This window comes from Megalobrama amblycephala, linkage group LG22, assembly GCF_018812025.1.
Source record: "Megalobrama amblycephala isolate DHTTF-2021 linkage group LG22, ASM1881202v1, whole genome shotgun sequence".
Classification (NCBI taxonomy): Eukaryota; Metazoa; Chordata; class Actinopteri; order Cypriniformes; family Xenocyprididae; genus Megalobrama; species Megalobrama amblycephala.
Genome location: NC_063065.1, coordinates 23,531,051 through 23,552,427, shown reverse-complemented (window position 1 = coordinate 23,552,427; position 21,377 = coordinate 23,531,051). Strand labels below are relative to the sequence as shown.

General features: G+C 34.2%; 3 protein-coding genes and 1 pseudogene across 3 annotated transcripts; all 4 read left to right on the top strand.

Moving 5' to 3' along the window:
• The first annotated feature begins 10,547 nt into the window (after positions 1-10,547).
• Positions 10,548-14,213, top strand: LOC125257731 (annotated as a pseudogene).
• A 34-nt stretch (positions 14,214-14,247) lies between these two features.
• Positions 14,248-15,144, top strand: LOC125257730 (vicilin-like seed storage protein At2g18540). The gene is made up of 2 exons (XM_048174381.1): positions 14,248-15,050; positions 15,127-15,144. The coding sequence occupies exons 1-2, from the start codon at positions 14,262-14,264 to the stop codon at positions 15,142-15,144; spliced, it is 807 nt and encodes a 268-aa protein (XP_048030338.1). The 5' UTR covers positions 14,248-14,261.
• Positions 15,145-15,308: 164 nt separating this feature from the next.
• LOC125257728 (vicilin-like seed storage protein At2g18540) lies at positions 15,309-16,058 on the top strand (the record flags this gene model as incomplete). Its single annotated transcript, XM_048174380.1, has 1 exon — positions 15,309-16,058. A coding segment is annotated over exon 1 (750 nt), but the record flags the coding sequence as incomplete, so codon positions are not given.
• Positions 16,059-16,238: 180 nt separating this feature from the next.
• LOC125258189 (GTPase IMAP family member 9-like) lies at positions 16,239-19,172 on the top strand. The gene is made up of 2 exons (XM_048175076.1): positions 16,239-16,686; positions 17,845-19,172. The coding sequence occupies exons 1-2, from the start codon at positions 16,251-16,253 to the stop codon at positions 18,504-18,506; spliced, it is 1,098 nt and encodes a 365-aa protein (XP_048031033.1). The 5' UTR covers positions 16,239-16,250; the 3' UTR covers positions 18,507-19,172.
• The last annotated feature ends 2,205 nt before the right edge of the window (positions 19,173-21,377 follow it).

The following is a 21,377-nucleotide window of genomic DNA, read 5'->3' as shown; positions in this document are numbered from 1 at the left end:
TTGTTTGTTTTTGCAAAATGGTTCAGACATTATGATAACATATCTGCAATAAAGTAGCCTATATTTAACAATCTCGTTTACAAAGTGTCATGGGAAGTCAAACTATCTTTATTTAAAAAAAAATTCTTAACATTATAGCTGATTATTTGTTTGACAAAATATGTAAGAGAGATAGATTTTTTTATAATTTCCCATTTGAATCAAAGATGTTTTAGTTGCATGCATTGTTGCGATAAAATAATGTTTTGCACATTACTTTTGACATATTATTGACTGACTCACACATCACAAAAAAGGTACAAAAGCTGTCAATGGAGTGGTGCCCTATCAAAAGGTACATCTACAGAGTACATATTTATACCTTAAAGTTACCAAAAATGGTACATAAGCAACACTGAGATATATATATATATATATATATATATATATATATATATATATATATATATATATATATATACACTGTAAAAAAAAATCCAGTTTGTTTCTACGGAAAAATACCGGCAGCTGTGGTTACCAGAACAATACTGTAAAAATGACATCAAACCGTAAACATACTTACGGAGTTACATGTGAATTTTACATTTTAAATCTGTTAAATTTACGGTAAAATAACGTATTTCATTAACTGATATAATGTTAATTTACCAACCTAATGAAGTACTAATATCTGTTTTGTACCTTTATAATAAACTGACAGTCACCAAACACAGTGGTGATGAGAATCACATGATGAATCAAAGTTCATCACAAGCAGCTTTTCCACAAGCTGAGGAGAACAATACTAATATATAGAAGGTGCACACAGTGTCATTCACACACACACTAAACACCATCATGGTAACATGCATGAAAATTTAAAAATGCAATAAACATTAATTTAACAACATTAGATGTAACATAAAACCCTAATGTACATAACTGATTAGAAAAAAATGAGAAAAACTAAGAAGAAACAGAGTTATTTCAATGAAAATATATCAAATGTGAAGTATCACGCAGGGAATTGTGGGAATGTCAATATACGGTTTTTCACTGTAAATTTTACAATGAATTGTTATTTTTCACTTCCAAAAACTGTGAATTTAACGGTATTTTACCGTAAAATTACATTAAATGTACCGTTAGATCTATTACAGTTATTCACCGTATATAGTACGGAAACTTTTTGTAAACCAATCAACAGTTTTTCACCGCAGCATTTTTACAGTCTTTTACTGTTAAAATCACGGTCATTTTTTACAGTGTATATATATATATATATATATATATATATATATCAATGTAAGTGGCGTGCGGCCCAAGAATGCTCTGCATACCCAAGCCATTCGTCTTTTTCATCTTTGACCTTTAAATCAATATCGAATTGCATATTGCATTTTTTTTCTTCAATATCGCACAGCCCTACCTCTTTCTTCTACTCTTCCTGTTATGTCAGACATCTTTTCTCCAAAGGGCCATAGTTCATCGCCTATCTTTCCGTTTCCTTTTTGTCATTATATCTCCCTTTGACCTGTCTCCCTAATTTTAATTAGATTTTAAATGTTTAGATTCAGATTCTCTGCACATAACCACATGTTTCCTCTGTTTGCCTTATGTATTTAAGCTTTTTGTCCTTTTTTTCTGGAGGCTATCCTATAGTATCTCTGTGTAATTGATGTCTAGACCTTGGCATCTCTAGGTGTTGATGCTATTATAATCTAAATTATGACTATATGTTTCACACTTTTTTAGTAGGCTAGTGATCTTCTTCTTCTTTCGGCTTCTCCCTTCAGGGGACGCCACAGCGAATCATCTCTCTCCACCTATCCCTATCTTCTGCATCCTCAACACTTGCATCCACTAGCTTCATATCCTCATTTATTACATCCATATACCTCCTCTTTGGCCTTCCTCATTACCTCCTGCCTGGCAGCTCCATGTCCAACATTCTCCTACCAATATAGTCACTCTCCCTCGTCTGAACATGTCCAAACCTTCTTAATCTGGCCTCTCTAACTTTGTCCCCCAAACGTCCAACATGAGCTGTCCCTCTGATATACTTGTTCCTAATTCTGTCCAACCTTGTCACTCCCAAAGAGAACCTCAACATCTTCAGCTCTGCTACCTATATATATATATATATATATATATATATATATATATATATATATATATATATATATATATATATTAAGTATATTAAGATATATTGAAGTAATAAACAGCAGCATAATAATGGGACAACTTGTTAAAGGCAGGGTAGGCAAAAAAATGTATAAAAAACTTTTTTTCAAAATTTGTTTAAACTTTATTTATATATCAATACATAATTAAAATGTAAGTACTCTGAAAAAGAAAGTATAAAAATCGAGTGTCTGTAGACCTCTCACGACTGTTTTAAAGACAGCTCATTATTTCCATTCACTCCACCCCCTCCCTTCTGGGCTCCTTCCAAAGCCACGCCCCCAAAACGCATGAACGTGTGACTCCGACCACTGAGCTGGAAGACGCATTATTTACCTGAGACGAGCGGAGAGGAAGGAGCACAGTGCATGTAGTGACATCATGTCAGAATCACATGTAATAAAAATAACTTTAAAATTATGAAGATAAACAAACAAGATGTATTTTAGTACTCACTATCAAGCTAGCATATTGATATTGGTAAAGTTTAAAATATATATTTTTTGATTCGCTAACGAGCTAGTTATCTATAAGGCAAAGCTAAAAACAGGTTGCATGATACACGTTTTTCCATTACCATCATTTACACTGTGATGAAGATGAATTTCGTGTAAGATTCATAACATATACGTTGTTCTACAGATCAACAGAGTAACATACACTCAAATATCAACTCACAACTGCATTGCAGACACAAAATAATAACACACACATACAACAAAGTGTGTACGACACACACAGATACAAGATAAAGACATCAGTAAACATAGGTAGAGAATATAAAAACAAACAAAGGCGAAAAAAACGTGCAGGTAAACTTGCAGGTGAACATGGTAAAAGACTTAGACAGAGGGTAAAATTATGCACAATTCAACACTATAGCTATCATTATTTATCGTCTCTACTACGGCTCGCTAAGTAATGTTATGTTAGCTATATTACGCAGCTACGTGTGCTAATGACACATGCTTCATGAAAAAATAAACAAAAAAATATGTATGATCAAAATACAAAAAGAAGATTTACCTGTCCAGCAGAAATAAAGCCATCAAGGAGTCACTTTTCAGCCCCTTGAGTTCCCTCAGTTCTCGCCATCGCTGGAAAGCCACGCCGATATTAACTCGCGTTTTATTTCTTTGTTTATCCAAAGACTTTTTGTTCATTGCCTTTTCTTGTACTGTTACTGTCTTCCTTTTTTTGCCTGGTTTGCCTTCACTAACTGCATAGGCCGATACTGTGAATTTAGCTTGCTGTTTCTCTGCCATTGTTTTGGTATTCCTAGGATCCGTGCCTCTTGGATTCCCCAAATCAAACGTGCGCGCGCAAGTGGGCAGGTCATGTGTGGCAAAAGGGTGGTTGCCATGGTTGCGAGAGAGTGACAGCCGCCTAAGCCAATCCTATGTTTCGTCCCGGATGGAAATAATGAGCTGTGTTTAATACAGATTAAACGGTCTAGAGTCACTCGATTTTTATACTCTTTTTACCAGAGTTCTTACATTTTAATTATGCATGTATATATATAGAAAGTTTAAACAAATTTGGAACAAAATTTCTTACCTACCCTGCCTTTAATGACTGAAAAGACTTTAACATATGTCACATGCTCTCATTTGGCTTGCTGGAATGAACACTACCACAGTAAATAGCTGCAGTTTTGAATTAAGCATTTTAGTTGGTCTTTTCATTTCATTTTTCTTTCTTTTTCCCTTTGAAAAAATTAGACTCTATAGCCGAGACTGAAATCTCTCCTCATGCAAGATTAGATTTAGAGTTAGAGTATACTTTATTGTCCTTTTCAGGAAATTTGTTTTGGACTCAAAGCTGCAGTAATACACAATCATAGACACACAACACACAATAAACAATGAAGAGAGGAGAGGAGAGAAAAAAAAACTACATCTTGCTATTTAAAATATCAATAGATACAGGTAAAAATGATTAGAGATGAACAACAGAGAAAAAGGTTTCAAAGCAAACTACTGAGATGTGATTTTATTATGAAGAGAACACTAAAATAAACAATAGATTAGCAGAGAGTAAGTGAATTGTGATAAATTATGGAAAATTATATGACCAAATATATAGAGCACTGGGATTTAAACTGTTAATTATATGATTCACATCAAGGAAATAGGCCTACATATTAGAAATATATGAAATCTAATGAATAAACAAATAGCAGGTGTTGAAATCCCACATGAAAAGACATTAAAGGGTTCGTTCACCCAAAAATGAAAATTCTGTCATTTATTACTCACCCTCATGCCGTTCCACACCCGTAAGACCTTCATTCATCTTCAGAACACAAATTAAGATATTTTTGTTGAAATCCAATGGTTCCGTGAGGCCTTCATAAGGAGCAATGATATTTCCTCTCTCAAGATCCATTAATGTACTAAAAACACATCTAAATCGGTTCATGTGAGTACAGTGGTTCAATATCAATATTATAAAGTGACAAGAATATTTTTGGAGCGCCAAAAAAACTAAATAACGACTTACTTATTGATGGCCAATTGCAAAACACTGCTTCAGGAATCTTCGGAGCATAAATGAATCAGCGTATTGAATCATGATTCGGATCGCATGTCAAACCCACCAAACTGCTGAAATCACGTGACTTTGGTGCTCCGAACAGTGGATTTGATACACCGATTCATTTATGCTCCAATGCTTCATCTAGCAGTGTTTTGAAATCGGCCATCACTAAATAAGTCGTTATTCTGTTTTTTTTGGTGCACCAAAAATATTCTCATCACTTTATAATATTAATATTGAACCACTGTACTCACATGAACCGATTTAAATATGTTTTTAGTACCTTTATGGATCTTGAGAGAGGAAATGTCATTGCTCCCTATGGAGGCCTCACTGAGCCATCGGATTTCATCAAAAATATCTTAATTTGTGTTCCGAAGATTAATGAAGGTCTTACGGGTGTGGAACAGCATGAGGGTGAGTAACTAATGACAGAATTTTCATTTTTGGGTGAACTAACACTTTAAATCTTGTTTGTAGTTATCCCTGATCCGTCCAGGAGGGGGAGCAGAGATTGGTTCATTTCTCTGACTCGGTGAATGAACAGGTGTGTAGAAAGACTTCAAATCTGCTCTTGACTGAAAAACTTCATCTTTAATAAGGATTAATCTACAAATATAATCTATAATAATCTATACATTTATACATTATAGTATTTCGTTCCTAAATAGTATCTTGTTTGTATCTTTGTGCTAGTATTGCAAGTAATTTGTTCAGTTGTTACTGACTGTTATCTTGTCTTTATGTAACATTATTTATTAAAATACATGAGTCAGAAACAATGAACAATATAACTATTCCCTAAAAATATTTATAATAATTTCCTGAAAAAGTATGTTATTTGTGTTGTTCATTGCATATTAAAATGGTATGTTTGTAACTGAAAAGAAAATTGATAATTTCCCAACACAGTTTTGGCTCCCCCATCTGTCAGACCAGAGTTGATGATATCTGATGTCTGTGTTTAACTGTCTGAACTCAGAACGTCAGAAATCAGAAACTTTAAAAACATGTTCAATGGTGTTTTAGAAAAGAAATGATTATGCTACTCGCATTTTTAAAATTCATTTATTGTTGTATTTTCTCTCCAAAAAAATAAAAAAAAAAAAAAAATGGCCAGCAGGGGGAAAAAAAGCATTTGTTTAAGATTTTACACTTTAGCATTTTAGTTATAATAAAAAATGACCCTCTATGGTACGCATTATGTTCTAACAATGAAATATTATTGGGTATTTAGGGAAACGTTGCCATATGCCAATGGCCAAAAAAATAGTTGTTCTATAAAATTATGATTTTTTTTTTTTCTATTCTTTTAGAAATTGATTTATATTGATTTATATGATTTATATACTTGGAACTCATGCAAACCATCAGGTGACTTGATTTATATGGCAACGGGCAACAGGAAGAGCTCTTCCATGTGATGAGGGTGAGGATGAGTTAGCTAAATTATAGGCAATGATATGGAATAAATGATAGGGATCTACTTATTTTTGGTTTGCATGAGTTCCAAGTATATAAATCTATCAATTTATAAAAATATAGAAAAAAAACAACAACATAATTTTATAGAACAACTATTTTTTTGATCATTTTATGTGTGAGGGTGACAGTGGGAAAGAGAGTTTCTCAGGGACATTCAAATGTCATGTGAATTAAAAACACATCATTGGCAACCTTAAGGTCTACCTGTTTAATTCCCATAGTGGAATATATTGTATATTTTTTTCTGAATAACAAGGGCATGAGTTATAAATAAATTGTTGCCATATGAATTGTTGGTAATAGAGGGTTAAGAAGAGGTATAGAAGTGTGTTTTAAAATATTTAGTATAAAAAAAAAACAAAAAACAAGCCAATTCAATTCAAATGTATATGCATAGCACTTTTCACAACAGGCCTACATATTGTTTTAAAGCAGCTTCATAGAAAATCCTTGTGGTACAATCAGGAGGTTAAGTTTTCTGTTAGAAATGTCCATATGGCAGTGAATCTGCTGTTCAGTCGTCACGTGCTGCGGTTGAACCACTCAGCTGGAATGTGTTGTGAAACCACAGAGGGGCGCAGGTGAGTTTATAGAAACTCGTTTCATCCGCACATTTTCACTTTTGTTTTTTGGGAAATTGGAAACTGGAAACAAGGTGTTGACAAGGATGGCGCACAGTGCAGGTAAGTTTGACATTAAGATAATTCGATTTTTTTTTTTATTATTAAAAATGTTTCTTCAGTGATCCATCATAATACACTTTATTAATTAAACGAAACGATCAGTTGTTTAAGATTAAACTATTTAAACGGAGTTCAGCACGTAGCTTACAGCCCTCAGATTGTCAAATCAAGCGCAAGCGAGCTCATAATAGGAATACAATTTGGAAATTAATTTAGAAACCACTCCATAGCCTAATTGTTTGTTTGTTTGTTTGTTTGTTTGTTTGTTTGTTTGTTTTTCATCAGACTTTCCACATTTTTTTACGTTCTTTTTTTTTTTTTTTTTTTTTGGACCTCGCTATATAATTAACATTATTTATTAAACTGAAGTACCAGATCTCACTCAAGAGAACTTGCGAGACTCAAAAATCAAGATGCATTTATTAGACAAGTAAAATAGCATAAAATATTATGTTTTCTGGAGAAAAAAAATATAAACTAAGTGAGTTTTTGCTTAAAACAGGCAAAAATATTTTGTAAAATAGCCTACATTAGATTGTTTACTGAAATGCTTACTAAGATTTGTTGAACTGCATTTTGCAACTTCAAACAAATGTAATTACAAATATTTATTTATATAATATTAATAATTATAATAATAATAATAATATAGCATAAATATAACCTACACTGTAAAAAAATATTTTCATGATTTGTTATGACATTTGTCAGATTAACTAATATAATTATTGTGGTTCAGATAAGGTAATATTTTGAGTTTTTATTGATTAAACCAATCGCCTTCATTGTATTAACTCATTTTTTTATTTATTTCAATGAAATCAAAATTTTAAGGCAACCAGGTAACTTACTTTTTAAGTTAAACCAACAATTCTTTTTTACAGTGTAATCCACCCATCCAATTCCTTTCCAATTAGTAAAGTATTATTTTTGTCTTACTGAAAACTTGAAGTCCATTTTTACCTGACCACTCTATTTTAGAGGAATACACTTTACTGACATTGTACAAATGCAACGAAATTTAGAGTGGCAGCTCTACGTCGTTCAGACAGTGCTACGTCCTTAATAACAATCGAGGAAATGTTTAGACCCTTTCTGAAAAGTAAATCTAGAGTGGTTCCCTGTACATGCTGAGACAGATCAAAAGTATTTAAAACAGTTATGATTCATGTTCAGAGTAGAGAGTGACATCACTGGCTCAGAAATCGTTGGTTTCATTGTTGGTTTCAAGCAAAACCAGCCACTAGGATTTCATGATACCATAAAGAAATGTCTCATGATACTATACCAGCTGAAGATCACAATATCATGCAGTATTGTTTTAATTTATAGTTTGGCAAAATGAACAAATCTTTCATATGAATTCATAGATATAAATGAAAACAGATCAGATTTTTCCCTGAACACTTCATTAATGAGAATGAATGACTGGCTATTGTTACCAATAAAAATGTGCCAAAATTTGTGTAAACAAAATTCATCTTAGCACTGCACAGCAAAGAAACTGCACAAAGTGACATTTAGATGTGGTATTTATGTATCTGCACTGCACTTACAATTACATAAATACTGTTATTTTAGATATAAAACCATATATATAAAATGTTGGAAGAAATTAAATAGGCCTACTTTAAATGGGAAAATAAAGCTGCCAATAGGTGGCAGCAATTAAGTGTTAATGAATGAGTCACTGAATCATTCAAACGATTTGTTCAAAATGTCTAATTTCTTCAGGAATGAAGCAAATGACTGTTTATGAATGGCTTAGTAGTGAATCAGTGATTCACTCGATTTGTTCAAAAACACATTCAGAAACAAAACAAAAACAGCACTTTTGCTCGTGCCACATTGTCAAACTATCAGGAACATTTTAGCCGGTATATCTTGAAATTTCATCATGTTCGCCAACCAATACGACCATATAGGTCGTTTTGTCACTTTCCCTAAAGTTTTCACGCATTTCCTAAAGTGGCGCCCCTATCGACAACAGGGCATTTTCATTTTAATGCATTGTACTCTTTTAGCTGCGTTATATTTTCGGGTTTCACATAACAATAGCATTGCAATAACAATATGCAATCATGTGATTATACGACCATGGGTTCGATCCCAGGGAACACATGTGCTTATAAAATGTATATGCACTATAAATCACTAAGGGTAGGTTTAGGGGTGGTGTGGGTGTAGTTGCTATTGAAAAAATAAGTTTTGCTAAATGGAAACAGGAGAAATGGTGTAAAAACGCCACATATTTTCTTAAAGATGCCCTAGAACCCTTTTTCAAAAGATGTAATATAAGTCTAAGGTGTCCCCTGAATGTATCTGTGAAGTTTCAGCTCAAAATATCTCATAGATTTTTTTTATTCAGTTTTTTAACTGCCTATTTTGGGGCATCATTATAAATGCGCCGATCCAGCACGTGTCCCCTTAAAATCCTCTCGCTCCCTGCCCCCGAGCTCGCAACTCTATAATCCATCGCATAAACGAAGTTCACACAGCTAATATAACCCTCAAAATGAATCTTTACAAAGTGTTCGTCATGCAGCATGTCTAATCACGCAAGTACAGTATTTATTTGGATGTTTACATTTGATTCTGAATGAGTTTGATAGTGCTAACATGGCTAAAGCTAACATTACACACTGTTGGAGAGATTTATAGAGAATGAAGTTGTGTTTATGAATTATACAGACTGCAAGTGTTTAATAATGAAAATAACGACAGTCTTGTCTCCGTGAATACAGTAAGAAACAATGGTAACTTTAACCACATTTAACAGTACATTAGCAACATGCTAACGAAACATTTATAAAGACAATTTACAAATATCACTAAAAATATCATGATATCATGGATCATGTCAGTTATTATCGCTCCATCTGCCATTTTTCGTTATGGCAGACGTTAATACTGGCTTGTCTAATGCCTTGAACATGGGCTGGTATATGCAAATATTGGGGGCGTACATTTTAATGATCCCGACTAAGGGCCCGAAGATCACGGGCATCCAGTATGGTTTTCCGGCCTTGACATTTACGCACAGAGATTGTTCCAGATTCTCTGAATCTTTGAATGATATTATGCACTGTAGATGATGATAACTTCAAACTCTTTGCAATTTTTCTCTGAGAAACTTCTTTCTGATATTTCTCCACTACTTTCTGCTGCAGCATTGGGGGAATTGGTGATCCTCTGCCCATCTTGACTTCTGAGAGACACTGCCACTCTGAGAGGCTCTTTTTATACACAATCATGTTGCCAATTGACCTAATAAGTTGCAAATTGGTCCTCCAGCTGTTCCTTATATGTACATTTAACTTTTCCGGCCTCTTATTGTTACCTGTCCCAACTTTTTTGGAATGTGTAGCTCTCATGAAATCCAAAATGAGCCAATATTTGGCATGACATTTCAAAATGTCTCACTTTCAACATTTGATATGTTATCTATATTCTATTTTGAATAAAATTTAAGTTTATTAGATTTGTAAATTATTGCATTCCTTTTTATTCACAATTGTCCAGTGGCCCATCTTTTTTGGAATAAGGTTTGTACTATTGACAATACAACCATTTAAAAAAATAAAGTGGCATGGCCAGTATTTTGAAGCTTTAGTATCGCGATACTTTCATAGTACCGATATGCCATGCAACCCTACCAGCCACTGTCAGAATTATTAAAAATTGTGCACATTGTTTAGCAAATGTATTAAACTGCTCTTGCTTTGTAATCTAATCAGACGTTAAATTATAACATATATTTGAGAATATTAGTGCATTTGGATGCTCATATACAGAGAAACACCCCCAAAAAACAATCATTCAGTTTCTGATTGTGTGTGAGAGTGATGGGACATTAATAAAGGTTTTTACATGTTCTTCTATTGTCAGTTTTAGAGGGTGTGAAGCTGAATCTGGTTGTATGTGGGAGTGACGGGACATTAAAATCCTCCATATCAGAGCAGATCCTGCAGCAGACAGACAGAAGATCAGGCGTGGAGCTTCATGGACGTCAGACCAGTCTGGTGGAGCTTCCAGCTCTCAGTCAGCTCTCAGAGGAGGAAGTGATGCGTCAGACTCTCCGCTCTGTATCTCTCTATGATCCTGGAGTTCATGTTTTCCTCCTCATTATTCCTGACGCTTCCACTCAATAATGAAGATAAAGCAGAAATGGAGGAGATCCAGAGGATCTTCAGCTCCAGAATCAACAAACACATGATGATCCTCATAATGCAGAGTTCAGAGCATCAGCCAGCAGAACTCAATGAAGAAATACAGTCTGTCATTGAGAGATTTGGAGGTCGACATCATTTCATTGGTCCCAACACACAAGTGTCCACATTGACGGAGAACATTGAGAAGATGCTGGAAGGAAACAGAGGAGAGTTTTTCTCCACAGAGACATTTCTGGAGATGCAGATGAAAAAACTGATGAAATATGAAGAGATGAAGAAAATTCATTCACTAGAGACACATTTACTGCCACAAGGTAATGACTAGAAAAATGAGGGTAACACTTTACTTGAAGGGGTGTGCATAAGACTGACATGACACCTTCATAATCTTGACATGACACGTGTCATGAATATGAAGGAGGTTTTATGAATGTTTATGACAACTGTCATTAAATGTCATTCGCTCAATTATGTCATTTTTAATGCAAAGATGACATTGTTTGAGATGTCTTTGTTACGACAACTTGACATAAACCAATACATCATAACCTGTCAGTGTCTTTGTCATGACAACTTGACATTAGCAAAACATCATAACCTGTCATAAACATGACATAGCAGATTAATTATCAAACTTAAAAAAACTACTTAGCTTTATGGGTTAACATTACATTACATTATTTTGGTAACACTTCAGTATAGGGAACACATATATAAACTCTTAATTTACTGCTTATTATAGTTAATTGTTAGGTTTAGGTATTGGGTAGGATTAAGAATGTAGAATAAGATCATGCAGAATAAGGCATTAATATGTGCTTTATAAGTACTAATAAATAGCCAATATTTTAGCCATATGAATGCTAATAGTAATAAGCAACTAGTTAAAAGACCCTAAAATAAAGTGTTACCATTATTTTATAACAGTGTCATCTTTTTTAAGAAATTTGAAATTGTCTATTATCTGACCTTGTTGGTGGAAACTTAAAAAAAAAAAAAAACATGAAATGAAAAATAGTCATGACGCTGTTATAAAATTATTAGTCAGAGTATTGTCACTTAATGACATGTTAATGACAAGTTCAATTTGTACCACTGTACTTGAGCTCAAGATACATATTCATGACACTATTATAATGGCCTCATGACAGCCAATGTCAAAACCAACTACATGACAGTTTAATGCAATGTTAACCCATAAAGCTAAATGATGTCAAGTTGTCATGACAAAGACACTGACAGGTTATGATGTATTGGTTTATGTCAAGTTGTCGTAACTCGGACATCTCAAACAATGTCATCTTTGCATTAAAAATGACATAACAGAGCGAATGACACTTAATGACAGTTGTCATAAACATTCATAAAACCTCCTTCATATTCATGACATGTGTCATGTCATGATTATGAAGGTGTCATGTCAGTCTTATGCACACCCCTTCAAGTAAAGTGTTACCAAAATGAGTCAAACTATACAACATGAAAAATTACAAAAATTATATGAATTTTAATTCTACAGTACAGTACAAGCTTCAGTGTTTCCACAGGAAATGTAGATTGTTAGAACATCACAAGCTGATCATTTTGGCAAGTTAGTGTGAAGCTGAAAGATTTTCTTTCTTTCTTTCTTTCTTTTTTTAAAAATCTAATTACACTGAAAGAGAAAAACAACAACATGAATTTCAGTTAGGGTGACTTAATATGATAATACAATTGTTTTCTTTTAAGTAAATGTATTAAATGTACATGTAAATATTTAAGGAATTGACTGAACCCCCTCACCATCTTAATACAGGCATAGGGTAAGTTGTGCCAAAGCTTATTAAACTATTTTAGTAATGGGAAAGGAAAGAGGCACAGCACTTTATAATTTTAATTTCTATAATGTAACAAACTAATTTGACAAAATAGTGAAACAGGTGAAAAGTGGCTCATCTTACCCCAACCCCCCTTTGATCTTGTCACTTGAATAAATTAAGATGTTTTCTTAAATTCCTGTTTTGTTTCGTTTTTAATGTTTTTCAATCTTTTACATTTTCAGGTTCAAGAGAAAACATGGATGAAGTGAGGATTGTGCTGCTGGGAAAAACTGGAGTTGGGAAAAGTGCAACTGGAAACACAATCTTAGGAAGAAATGCGTTTACAGCAGAAACATCTCAAGAGTCAGTGACTAAAGAGAGTCGAAGAGAAACATCTGAAATCAACGGCCGACACGTTACTGTGATCGACACTCCAGGACTGTTTCGATACTGAACTGAGTAATGAGGAGATCCAGAGAGAAATCAAACACTGCATCTCCATGATCCTGCCTGGACCACATGTGTTCATCATTGTGCTCAATTTAGGACAACGATTCACTCAAGAAGAAGCAACATCAGTGAAGATCATCCAAGAGACATTCGGTGAGAAATCTCTAATGTTCACCATGGTGCTCTTCACCAGAGGAGATTATCTGAAGAACAAAACCATTGAACAGTGTTTGGGAAAACCTGGATCTCCTTTGATGAATCTGATTGAAGCGTGTGGAAACAGATTCCATGTGTTTAATAATAATCAGACTGGAGACCGAACACAGGTGTCTGATCTACTGGAGAAAATAGACAACATGGTGACAGTGAACGGAGGGAGTTTCTACTCTTGTAAGATGTTCAGACAGATGGAGAGAGAAAAACAAGAACAACAGATGAAGATCCTGATAGACAGAGACAGAGAAAGAGAAGAACTGATCAAAAAACTAGAAGAACAGATGAGACAAGAACAAGAAACACTTACCAATGAAATTGATCAAATTAGGCAAGAAAAAGATAAAATAAAAACAGAAATAGATAAACTGCAGATCAAATACCACACAGAAACAGAAAGGCTGATGAACAGAATAGAGAACGAGAGGAAGAAAAGTGAAGAATATATAGAAAGAGAAGAACAATATAAAACACAAAGACAAGAGGAAGTAAAAGAGATACAAGACACGATGAGACAAGAACGAGAGACATCTAGACATGAAATAGAAGAAATGAGGCAAGAAAAAGAGAAAATAAAAACAGAAAAAGAAAAACTTCAGACCCAATACAAAACAGAAATAGACAGAGTGATGAACAGAATACAGAATGAAAGACAGAATCATGACAAAGAGAGAAAGAGAAGAGAAAAAGAGTTTCATGAGAGTGAAAAACAATATAAAATGCAAATAAAAGAGAAAGAGAGAGAGATCTATGAGATGAAGAGAGAAAGAAATGCATGGGAGAAACGAAAACTAGAGGAAAAAACAAGAAGAGAAGAAGAGGATAAGAAAAGAAGAGAGAAAGAACAGAGAGTTTATGGTGAATTTAACCAGAGACTGAAACAAGAGAGAGAGAGAATGAAAAGAGAGAAAGAAGATCTTCAATATAAACATGAAGCAAAAGAAAACAAGATGAAGATTCTGATGGAGGAGAGAGTGAAGAAAATGAACAGAGAAAGAGAAGAACTGATGAAGAAACATGAAGAAGAGAAAGAGAGAATAAAGATGATGATGATGGAGAAAGTGGAGCAACTGGACAGAGAAAAAGAAGAACTGATAAAGAAACTCGAAGAAGAGAAAGAGAGAATGAAGATGATGATGATGGAGAAAGTGGAGCAACTGGACAGAGAACGAGAAGAACTGATGAATAAACCTGAAGAAGAGAAAGAGAGAATAAAGATGATGATGATGGAGAAAGTGGAGCAACTGGACAGAGAAAAAGAAGAACTGATAAAGAAACTCGAAGAAGAGAAAGAGAGAATGAAGATGATGATGGAGGAAGAACGACAGAATAATGACAAAGAGAGAAAGAGAAGACAAGAAGAGTTTAATGAGAGAGAAGAACAATATAAAAGAGAAATGAAAGAGAAAGAAGAGAGTGAGGAGAAGATCCATGAGGAGATGAAGAGAGAAAGAGAGGAATGGGAGAAACAGAAACTGGAGGAAAAGACACGGAGAGAAGAAGAGGATGAGAAAAGAAGAGAGAAAGAACAGAGAGATTTGCATGCATTTAAACAGAGACTAAAACAAGAAAGAGAGAGAATGGAAAGAGAGAAAAAAGATCTTCAATCTAAACATGAAGAAGAAGAAGAAAAGATGAAGATCCTGATGGAGAAACTGAACAGAGAAAGAGAAGAACTGATGAAGAAACATGAAGAAGAGAAAGAGAGAATAAAGATGATGATGATGAAGAAAGTGGAGCAACTGGACAGAGAAAGAGAAGAACTGATGAATAAACCTGAAGAAGAGAAAGAGAGAATAAAGATGATGATGATGGAGAAAGTGGAGCAACTGTACAGAGAAAAAGAAGAACTGATAAAGAAACTCGAAGAAGAGAAAGAGAGAATGAAGATGATGATGGAGGAAGAACGACAGAATAATGACAAAGAGAGAAAGAGAAGAGAAAAAGAGTTTCATGAGAAAGAAGAACGATATAAAATGCAAATGAAAGAGAAAGAGAGAGAGATCTATGAGATGAAGAGAGAACAAAATGAATGGGAGAAACTAGAGGAAAAAACAAGAAGAGAAGAAGAAGATAATAAAAGAAGAGAGAAAGAACAGAGAGTTTATTATGAATTTAACCAGAGACTGAAACAAGAGATTGAGAGAATGGGAAGAGAAAAAAACAAGATGAAGATCCTGATGGAGAAACTGAACAGAGAAAGAGAAGAACTGATGAAAAAACTAGAAGAAGAGAAAGAGAGAATGAAGATGATGATGGAGGAAGAACGACAGAATAATGACAAAGAGAGAAAGAGAAGAGAAGAAAAGTTTAATGAGAGAGAAGAACAATATAAAAGAGAAATGAAAGAGAAAGAAGAGAGTGAGGAAAAGATCCATGAGGAGATGAAGAGAGAAAGAGAGGAATGGGAGACACAGAAACTGGAGGAAAAGATGCAGAGAGAAGAAGAGGATGAGAAAAGAAGAGAGAAAGAACAGAGAGATTTGCATGCATTTAAACAGAGACTAAAACAAGAAAGAGAGAGAATGGAAAGAGAGAAAAAAGATCTTCAATCTAAACATGAAGAAGAAGAAGAAGAAAAGATGAAGATCCTGATGGAGAAACTGAACAGAGAAAGAGAAGAACTGATGAAGAAACATGAAGAAGAGAAAGAGAGAATAAAGATGATGATGATGAAGAAAGTGGAGCAACTGGACAGAGAAAGAGAAGAACTGATGAAGAAACTACAAGAAGAGAAAAAGAGAATGAAGATGATGATGGAGGAGGAAGAACAACAGAATAATAACAAAAAGAGAAAGAGAAGAGAAGTGTTTAATGAGAAAGAACAACAACATAAAATGGTAATGAATGAGAAAGAAGAACTGATGAAGAAACATGAAGAAGAGAAAGAGAGAATAAAGATGATGATGTTGGAGAAAGTGGAGCAACTGGACAGAGAAAGAGAAGAACTGATGAAGAAACTACAAGAAGAGAAAAAGAGAATGAAGATGATGATGGAGGAGGAAGAACAACAGAATAATAACAAAAAGAGAAAGAGAAGAGAAGAAGAGTTTAACAAGAGAGAAGAACAATACAAAACACTACTGAATGATAAAGAGAAGAAAGAGAGAGAGATGTGCGAGGAGATGAAGAGAGAACGAGAGGAATGGGAGAAACAGAAACAGCAAATTCCAACAAAATGTGAGTAGAAATTATTCTAGATTGCTACACAGCAAAATCACCAGAGTTAAATCAACTCTGCTCGGAGTACATATGGGCCCTCTCTAAATAGTGTTAAAATAACACTGAAGCAGAGTTAAAGTTAATGAGATAATTAAGCGATGAATGAGCATTAGTGATGAACACCTGCTGTTAACAAGCAGAATAACTGAAGAAAAGATAATCCTCCTCTGCTGAGATCTTGAGAGATATAATTTCTTTTATCTTCAGGTGATTTCATCTAAGACTGTGACTGAAGTCAGTTATAGTTCTTGTGTTTCTCTTTTCTTCAGTGATTCTGCTTGTTAACAGCAGGTGTTCATCACTTAATCGCTTAATTATCTCATTAACTAACTCTGCTTCAGTGTTACTTTAACACTATTTAGAGAGGGACCAAATGTACTCCGAGCAGAGTTGATTAAAATCTGGAGATTTTGCTGTGTAGTATCTGTTTTTGGCTTTCTTTGCAACAAATTATGTGTTTTGGTAAACACTGTTACAAAGACCACGAACTCCATAAAAAAACAAGAATCAAACTGACCAACTAAATGAAACACTGATCACCATAATGGTAAACAAACATTTTAATTAAACATCTAAACCTCTGTTAATTGTAGTTGTTGTGTTTCATTTTCTGAAAGTGCAAGCATTATGTTGACCCAACATCACATTGTAACAATTATTCAATGCCATTAACACTAATTGTGAAGTGATGTTGATTCAATTGACACATTAAGTGAAGTTAATAAACGTAATTTCGGGAGGAGTACACCCATCTAATCTTCCAATTAATACCAAGGTATAAAACCAGCATCTTACCTCTTTCTGTTGTTAGTTCTTTTGGCATCCCTCCTCCTCCCCTTGTCCTCCTTTTATACTTATTTTTGCCTGTTATAGGGGGGCAATCGGAGCTCGAGTAGGATATTCTTTCCAAGCCCCTCTATAGCAGTCAGCAAGCCAAATCTGTTTACCACTTACGCTAAGATTATATGGGCACACAAACTCGTGAACATTGATTTAACATTGATTGCGGCTTGTTATCTGGGAAATAAAAAAATAAGGAAATTAATTATTAGAACAGTGTGTAAAGTATGTTAAGGTAAAATACGTGATTGTGTGAATTGCTTTTTTTTCATACAGTGTCAAAAAGACTGCATGATAGTCCTGCTGCCAGTCTCTCATCCAGGCGGATTGTTCTCCTGGGTAGAAGTGGTGTTGGGAAGAGTGCATCTGGAAACACAATCCTGGGACAAAATGAGTTTAAATCATATGCCAATAAATGTTCATATGCTCACGCCACTGTTTCAGGCAGATCTGTGTCTGTAGTTGATACTCCTGGACTATTTGACTCACTGATGAATCCTGATGATTTAATGGAGGAGACAGCAAGAAGTGTTCATCTATCCAGTCCTGGACCTCATGCTTTTCTCATAGTGTTTCCTGTGAATATGATGATAACTGAGGAGGATCAGCAGATTCTTCAGATGATTGAGATGTTGTTTGGTGAGGGAGTGTTAAAATACTCCATCATTCTCTTCACTCATGGAGATCTGCTAGAAGAAGAGACAGTAGAGGACCTCATTGAGGAGAACAGTGCATTAAGAGATCTAGTTGATCAGTGTGGAGGCAGATATCACATCTTAGACAATAAAAACAAGAGAAAAAGAAAGCAGGTGAATGATCTACTGCAGAAGATTGACACAATGATAGAGCAGAATGGAGGAGGACACTACAGTAATCAGATCAGTGATTCAGACAAGGAAGAAAAGAAGAGACAGAGAAAGGAAGAGCAGAGAAAATAACAAGATCAACAAAGGCAGATCTGTTGATACTCCTGGATTCACTGACACAAATGAAACCTGAGTTTATGGCATGCTTTTCTGTTGGGAGGTGTTAAAGTTCTCCAACATTCTCTTCACTCATGGAGATCTGATAGAAGAAGAGACCATAGAGACACACATCAAGGAGAAATATGTTTAAGGACAACATACAGATTTAGACGAGAGGGAAAAAAGACGAGAATGATTTACTTATTTATTGAAAATCCTCAGACTGTGTGTGTGTATATATATATATATATAAAGAATCCACTAGTAATATTCTGCTTAGATTTTAAGCTTTTTGCTGTTAAGATTCTCCTAAATTAAATGAAAATACAGGAATTAAATAAAATCAAATACTTTAAGAGCATTAATTCATCAAATCTATTGATTTACTATTAAATGACAAGAGTCTGTGGTTAAAGCAAGAAAATAATAATAATAAAACAAACCATTCAAAAGAACAAGAAACCTGTTAGAGATGAACTGAAATGGATGAGAGGGAATTCAAATTATTTGGAAGAGTACATATTAATATTAATGTGTAGAATAATTTTGTACACTGTAAAAAATGAATGTGATTTTAACAGTAAAATGTTGTAAAAACGCTACAGAAAAAAAAAAATTATAAATAGGTTAACAGTAAGTCCCCGTACTATATACAGGGAAAAACTGTAAAAGCTCTTACCAGACATTTCATGTTATTTTCACAGGAAAATGCTGTACATTTCTTTACAATTTTTAGAAGTAAAAGAACAAATCAACATATAATTTACAGTCAAAAACTGTAAACTGATATTCCCACAATTCCCTGTGTGACAGTCCACATTTGAAAGTATTTTGTTTAGATAATCATGTTTCTTAAAAGTTTTTGTTATCAGTTTTGTACATTAGGGTTTATATGTTACATCTTCTGTTGTTTAATGAATGTTTATTGCAGTATTGTAAGTATTGTGGGTTACCATGATGGTGTTTTGCATTTATGTGAATGGCTCTTTGCACCTTCTTTATATTAGTATATATACTTCAGCTCATGGAACAAGCTAGTTGTGATGAACTCTGATTCTTCATGTGGCTTTCTCTTTCACCACCTGCATTGTTAATGGTGGTTGTCATATGTTAAAGGTACAAAACAGATTTTAGTAGTAGTGTCCATTGTTGAATTTACTGGTTTACATTCAATTTTTCTTGTTTGCTCTGTAAATGTGTTTACAGTTTTTCTGTATTTTTTTTACAAAACTTATTCTGGCAACCACAGCTGCCAGCTACTTTTTTTTTTTTTTTTTTTTACAGTGTTGTTTGTCTTATTGCTTGTCCAATTGGTTTGTGTTGAAAAAAAATGTTATTGTTGGTAATTTGTAATAAAATCATTTAGACTCAGATCAATATTTATCTATTCAGTTTTTTTTTTTTTAATCCATAAAATATGCATGCTCATGTACAGCAGAGGTTCTCAACATTTTGTGCATCAGCACCTCAATATCCATTATCTAAGTCAGTCTTGATTCTTCTGTCTGGGTTTATTTTATGATGACTGGCTGACTGTACAGTATGCAATACTTTTGATACTCTGCTGATTCTGTATAAATATAGTATAGTTGTAATAGTAAGAAATGAAATGTATGTTGCATTAGCATTGTTATATAGTTGTCTTTTAGCATGAGAAGGAGACAGGCCAAATTCTAAGTTTATATATATATAAATTGTACTGTCATATCTGCAGTTACCCCAGTCCACCACCAGAGGACCTCATCACTCCTCATTGCTACTACTAATCACAGTCAGATTGATCACTGCTGACATTCTCAACTGCAATTATGAGCATATTAAACCTCTACTGTCTTTTTGATGATATTGACATTTTTTAAGGAGTTATGTATCTTAATTTTAACTTAAAATAAACTTTTTAATTTTGTTGCTAAGAATCGGGTACCTGTACTTGGCGGGGTGATTGGCAAAGTACACAGTGTAGTTACTAAAATGACCCTTTAAACCACATTAACAAAAGTCTGCTTTCTCTGTCATGGTTTTAAATAGTCCTAGACTTAGTCTAGTCCAGAGTTTAATAAGCTTATTTCCTGGAGGAGGACTGGAGCTACTCAAGGATTAAAATTGAGGTATAAATTAAATTAAACCTACCAGGAGGTAACTTCAGATTAATGTTGTGACTTTGTTGAGGGGTGGGGTTATGGGGGGACTGGTCGTCTCCCTCGCTGCAAGGGTGTAGTTTTGGTTTGAACATTGGGGGGTTGAAATGTGGAGTGTTTAACCAGAGTCTCTGGGGATATGCTCCCTCCTTAGGTTTATTTATTTGTTTGTTTTTGCAAAATGGTTCAAACATGCAGACTGGTTGATAACATATCTGCAATAAAGTAGCCTATATTTAACAATCAATATATATATGTCTATGTAAGTGGCGTGCAGCCCATTAGGCTGCGAATGCTCTGCATACCCAAGCCATTCGTGGACTCTGCAATTAATATTAACACTATAAATTACTATTAAATCCCTTGTTTGAGGTGTATCATAAAGCCTACATGATTGGTGTGTAACTGTCCATAATTTATTTATTTGCCAAACGATGGTAATTTTCTTTAAAGGTCCCCTTGAACATGTTTTTAAAAGATGTAATATAAGTCTAAAGTGTCTCCTGAATGTGTCTGTGAAGTTTCAGCTCAAAATACCCCATAGTTTTTTTTTTTATTAATTATTTTAACTGCCTATTTTGGGGCATCATTAACAATGCACTGATTTACACTCGACCCCGCCCCTGCCCATCGCGTCTTCCCTGCCACACGAGCTCTGGACTATATTACAGCGCATTTACAAAGTTCACACAGCTAATATAACCAT